Below are 6,226 nucleotides of genomic sequence, written 5' to 3'. Positions count from 1 at the left end.
ACCATCCAATTTGCTTTTAAACGACCAATTTACCGGTTTACAACTTGCACCGATTAACCGGTTTACAACGGCCAATTTAATTAACTTGTACCGAACCCGACTTGAACCGAAATTTACCCATACCTGTTTTAACCCGTCAAAACCCGAATTTGACCCGATTTGTTACTAACCTGACCTGAATTCAACCCGACCCGAATTTAACCCAACCTTTTACAAACCTGACCCGAAATCAACCCGACTTGTTATTGACCTGACCCAAATTAAATCCGACTTGTTATTGACCCAACCCGAATTTTACCAGGCCTATTACTTAATCGATCCAAAAATTCAACCCAATCTGTTACTAACTCGACTCGAAATTAACACGACTTGTTATTGACTTGACCTAAATTCAACCCAAATTATTCCTGACCCGATTTCAAATCACCTTAAAAGCAATCAAGACTACCTTATTATTTTTTATCACAGCATTTTGTCTAGGGAGTTCAAGTCGGTCCAGGCTAGCAAAAGAAAGGAGCATCATCCTCAAATTTAAGACTTAAATATAGTATATATTTGTTGTATGGTCAAAGGAGATAATTATTTTCGTAAATTATAGACTGTAGTTCCTTAGTATATTGCCATATATATTATAGTCAAAGGAAATAATTAGCCTGATAAAAATGATAATTATCTATTTATAATTAGTTGAACCCGAATATGACATGACTTGGAAATGACCCGACTTGATTGTAACCTGCAAATTATTGACTTGAACATAACCTGACTTGAATATGACAATGACCCGACTTGGAAATGACCCAACCTAATTATAACCCGCAAATTATTGACTTGAACCGAACCCGAGAATGACCCGAAATTATTGAATTGAACCGAACCCGATTCAAACCCGAGAATGACTTGGAGGTTAAATTCTCACTACAAAATGTTGGTTTATTTATCAGCTAAATTTCCTAAAAAAACAGAAAAATTAAAAACTAAAACAGATGCTATTAAAAAAAAAAAAAAAAAAAAAAAACAAAAAAAACAGATATACATCATTTGTTTGTATTAACAATTGGATTAATGCAACTCGTATTATCGTATAGATATAGAAATGCTAATTTTTCGAATTTATTTTAGTCAATTTTGTAGATTAAAACAATAATATTTTTTGTCAACGAGGTAGTAGTCAATTTTGTACATTTAATTAACCATATAATAGGAAAGGGCTGAGATGGAAGATAAATGGGCTGAAGACTTGACCAAGAAGTAAATTGTAGATTATATTGGTCATTTGTTTGACCTCAAATACAATACAAGAGGCTCAAGCACCTGGTTTTATAAAAATTACGTAGACGCGCGTATTATCCTTTCAGATTAATTCATAGATGATTCATTCAGCCCACAGATTTTAAAATGAAGTTTTATGTGCATTATATATACATAATTCTACACGTAAATTTTATACATAAATACTCAAATAACTAATTGACTTAAATCCCAAGTTCTCGATCAATAGTAAAGAGTTAAAATCATTTACTAGTAAAAGTTTGTGCTTGCTTCAAGTTCAATTCTATAGATAATCCCTCAATAACCCCAAATGGGACGTTGGATCAAGCCTGATGTAAGTTTATTTTTACCTTTAAGTATAGCTTCTTTATAAGTAAATTATGTAAATGGGATTTGATTCATTTAATTTTATAGTTAATCTATTGTATATGTGTATATGTCGCATGATTCATTGATTCTATTTTGTCGATTGCCTTTTTTTTTTCTTTTTAAATCAGCTCGATCCCCCCTCCTAAATTAACTGCTATTTTATACTCTCATTAACTTTAGAGTATTAATTTTTTCAAAAACTTTTGTATACACCCGGTTTATACTAATATTACTGTACATCGAGTAGTATAAGGGTAACTTTTACCTAATTTTAGAGTAACTTTTTCCCTATTTTTGGGTAACTTTAAACATAATACAATTTATATATATAAAAACAATAAGAAAAGTTTTATAATGGTAATTTAATTACATTCAATCACTAATAATTGATTTTTAGTCATTTAAAATGTGATTCTTTATTAATAATTTTTATTTGTATTGGATTACTTTTATGCATATTAGGGTAACTTTTATTTATTTTAGGGGTAACTTTTGATCAAATTAGTCTATCTTTATAGTGGATGTACAATAATTATTGTACACCCAATTTTTTTTAAAGTTTGTGTAATTTTTGTATGTGTATTTATAAAAGACAAGAATTATATTTTTTTATTATTATTATTACGTGATTAATTAAATATATTAATAGTCACGATTTTTCACAAAAACATAAAAAGTCAAATATTACAATAATTTTGAGACAAAATGTGCATAAGAAAATTTTAATCAGCAAAATATTCTTATGAACTATAAACAATTTCTGATTAGTACGTAATTACTGCGTACTTTGTATAATTTTACAGGTATATCCACTAATAGCAGCAATGTCATTTGTCACCGGTATGTGCATATTTCAGCTAACAAGGAATGTGCTACTAAACCCTGATGTCAGGTAATTAATTTACAAAATAACCTAAATACTCAGGATAATTAATAATTTTAATCTAATATTTGTCACCTTATTTTTAAGAATTAGTAACAATATGACAAATTAGAGAAGAAGAGAATAGAGTGACTTCATTATTATTCATCGATAGGTAGAGTATTTATATAAAACCTACGCTCATAAGATAGGAAACAATATTTCTAAAGATATACTAACATAACCATAAACCCTAAAGATATATTCTCAAAATAATATCTTAACATAAATATCCTAAATATATAATTCTCTGAATGATATCTACGGAAAATATATCATACACATATTTTTCGATATCTCATACATATATTTTCCGATATCTCATATCTCTAACACAATATTAATTGGTTACTATTTCAAATGATAGAATCAATAAAGCTCATAGAACAACAGCAGTGCTGGAAAACTACGAGGAAGGAGAGAAATATGCAGAGCATGGTTTTCGCAAGTTCTTAAGGACTCGTTCTCCCCAAGTTATGCCGACTATCAACCATTTTTTCTCCGATACCGGAAAAGAATAATTTCACTAGCTATATATTGTTTTATTTGATTTTAATGGAGTACAAAGTGTTTCGGATGAAAACAATCGAATCTCGGAAGATCCTTTTATCTTGAGGGAACTTGGTCTCGGTCCGAACGACGCAGGAGCCGAGGGTTTCCTGCACAACAAATACACGTAAACTAGCCTCGGGGGGGACGCCGAGGAAGGCCCCTCCGATGCTTAAGTCAGTATATTAGAGAGAGAAAGCTGTGCAAGAGTTTAGTTGCTTGAGGCTTTATTGTCTTACCAAGGATTGACCAAATTGTTGGCTTTTATACCTTGGCTAATGAAGGAGGCGGATTGGGCCCGGAAGTCAGTTGGGCTGGGCCAAGCTGATTGGGCCGTTGACTGACCTTGACATGGCTTTGAGGATGTTGATTTTTGACTTTAGCATATTTGGAGAGTTGAACCTTAACCTTGGGCTTTTAATTGGATCATTCAGTGACCAGGCCCAATTGGACTAAATTGGACCCAAACAACTTGCCCCCCAGACCCGATTTGGAAGGATGACGGGTCGGGTTTGATTTAATCAGAAAAGGAGGGAAGTGAATGATTTGTTGATCCAAAAATGTGAATTTAAACCGTAATTAACCCATGATTAATGAGATAACAACAGTTAATGTGGATAATTGCGGAAGTTGGACGGGTAGTGGGCGATTTAACTGCAAGGTCGTGTGTTTAACGGCTACTTAGTGGGGTGCTTGAGAGAAATTGAAACGCAGACTCCTTGAATTCCCATTTCTGGAGATATAAATAGAGGCGCGTCTTCTCTCCCCACTCACTCATCAACACAAACCCAGAATTCTCAAGAACGCTCAAGAGCCCGCATCAAAACTTCGCAAATTCCCCGAGCATTAAGCTTAGAAGCTGAGACCTGTCACTACCAATTCGTAAATCGGCGGCTTTTGCTTCAGATCAAGGTAAATTCCTTTGATTTTATTTCATTTTTCCTCGACTTTGCACTCTTTCCCCTTTTTCGACTTTTTCCTTCGAAATTCGTCGATGGTGAGGGGAGTTAGAGGTGGAGCCCGTGCTCCAAGAAGAGCAAGGCTAATCCCCGATCCCAGGGACAGGATTGGGACCTGGAATGGACGAAGGACAGAGTCTGACCCTGCTGAAGGGGTTAGGGCGACTCCCATTTCTTCGGCTCCTCCTCAGAGGGCTGAGGGGGTGAGAGCTTCAGGACGGGATGATGAAGTTCCCGCTGTCCTTTGGGATATCCTCCCAGGGTTTTCAGAGTGGGAGGATGCCGAAGTAGCTTCGGCCATGATAAAGAACCGTCCCTACTCATGGTGGGTAGAGAACGCCGATCAATATCGATTTGCTGAGCAAATTGAGTTGCACTACGGCATTTTTGAAGCTGATGGATATTGGTGCCGAATGCCCTCAGCATCCGATAGAATCCATCGTCCACCCCCGGGGTATGTGGGGGTGTACATGAGACAGCTTCAGTATGGGCTGAGGTTCCCTTTGGACGTATTCGTCCGAGACTTGCTGATCCATTACAACATTTCCCTGTGCCAGCTGACCCCCACCAGCATCCGAAGGGTAATGACGTACTTATGGGTCTGCAAATTCTTCAGATACGTGCCGAACCTGCACTGCTTCAGAAAGCTCCATCGGCTAGTGCCAAATATTCAGAGTGGGCACGGAAGCCATGGTTCTGGGTGGTATCGGATTGAGTCTCGGCCCCCGTTCCTAACCATGTGGCCGAACGACTCTTCAGACAAGGACTGGAGAGGTCAATGGATTTGGGTTAGGGCGCCCACGGAGCCGAGCCATCCTTATGTTTTCAGCGCTCCCCGGTATCTTGCCGAGCCGGATCCTGATATGGGAAGTTTAGGTCCTCCCGAAGATAGCGGGCCAGACCCGAACCTTAATCAGCAGAACATCTTCGGCAAGCTGCCGAACCGGGGAGGCAGCGGCCGAATGCAGCATATCCCGGAGACTTGGCTCCCCGATACGCACTATGTTTTCCAAGAGAATATGCTGGCAGCTGTCGGCCTCAGCCGAAAGTTTAGGGATGGTAATCTTCTTCGGCTGGGGCCGAGGCCTTTTAATTATCTCTTTTCTTCTTTCATTTTGCTTTCTTGTGATGTGCCGAACTAACTGAATTGACTTCTCCCCTTTTCTTTTTCAGAACGGGACGAGACCAACGTCGGCATTGATTACGCTCGCCTTGGCGTCAGCCGAGAACGAGTCGTAACTGATCGGGCTCCCCCTATCACTGAACCAAGGCGCCGAGAGGTTCACCTAGACTCTTCCCACTTCCAAATTGAGGCTGTTGCTCTGTATCAGAGGCAGAAGCCTTGGTGGAAGAAGAGGGATCCCTTGTTTCAGCTGCTGGAAGAAGAAGCTGAAGCTGCCCGCACAGCCGAAGAGGTTGCACGGGTACTTGAGGCTTGTGAAGGAGGAGAAGGGTCCTCCAGAGCTGCTGAAGCCGAAGCTGCAGCTAGAGCAGCTGAAGAAGACGAGGCTTTGCTGAAGACCTCGGTGAGTTTTTAGACAACTTTTTTCTTTTCTTTTCTTTTTTTTTTTTTTTTTTACTCACACTCTTCTTCCCCCTGTCTGTTACAGTCTGAAGAGAGTAACAGACACAGAGAAGGCAAAGCTCCTGTTCGTCCCGAAGATCAAATACAAGAGTCTTCAGATTCAGATATGGACGAGCAGCCCCTTCTGAAAAGGCGCCGAAGGATGGCCATCATCGGCCCTCATGATTTTCAGCAGAGGCCGATGACCATCGGCGTCGCAATAAGGGAACCTGAGGAAGGCAATGGATCGCCGAGGGTTCCCCAGCCAACACCCCAATCTCCTCAAAAGACCCCTCCGCCACCTCCTGAGATGGAGGTGGATCAGAGAACTCCCGGACCTAAGGGAGGGGTCCAAGAAGAAATCAAGGAGAGTGCTGCTGAGCACGAAAATAAAGATGCCGTGATGTCAAGTGCTGAAGGCTTCACGGCAGATATCGCAAGAGAGGTTGAGGCTTTCGTCCTCACCCCTGAAGAAGAGGAGGTCATAGTACTTGACTCCTCTGAGAAGGACGATGCTGAGACAACCAAAGCTAATCAAGCTCCATCGTCGTCCTTCCCTTCTTTCCAGACTCTGCATTCTGGAGAAATGGG

At 39.6% G+C, this 6,226-nt stretch overlaps 1 protein-coding gene across 1 annotated transcript; it reads left to right on the top strand.

Annotated features, from left to right (window-relative positions):
• The first annotated feature begins 1,475 nt into the window (after window positions 1-1,475).
• On the top strand, window positions 1,476-3,130 carry LOC110705338. The gene is made up of 3 exons (XM_021883171.1): window positions 1,476-1,606; window positions 2,445-2,533; window positions 2,931-3,130. The coding sequence occupies exons 1-3, from the start codon at window positions 1,583-1,585 to the stop codon at window positions 3,082-3,084; spliced, it is 267 nt and encodes an 88-aa protein (XP_021738863.1). The 5' UTR covers window positions 1,476-1,582; the 3' UTR covers window positions 3,085-3,130.
• The last annotated feature ends 3,096 nt before the right edge of the window (window positions 3,131-6,226 follow it).

The sequence above is a fragment of the Chenopodium quinoa genome, unplaced genomic scaffold (assembly GCF_001683475.1).
Source record: "Chenopodium quinoa cultivar QQ74 unplaced genomic scaffold, ASM168347v1, whole genome shotgun sequence".
Classification (NCBI taxonomy): Eukaryota; Viridiplantae; Streptophyta; class Magnoliopsida; order Caryophyllales; family Amaranthaceae; genus Chenopodium; species Chenopodium quinoa.
The sequence above is the reverse complement of the archived record's forward strand: the minus strand, read 5'-3'. Positions and strand labels throughout refer to the sequence as shown.

Coding starts and splice junctions, on each gene's coding strand:
- LOC110705338 (XM_021883171.1), top strand. CDS start 1,583: ATGGGACGTTGGATCAAGCCTGAT. Junction 1,607..2,444: donor GACGTTGGATCAAGCCTGAT/GTAAGTTTATTT, acceptor ATAATTTTACAG/GTATATCCACTAATAGCAGC. Junction 2,534..2,930: donor CTACTAAACCCTGATGTCAG/GTAATTAATTTA, acceptor TTCAAATGATAG/AATCAATAAAGCTCATAGAA.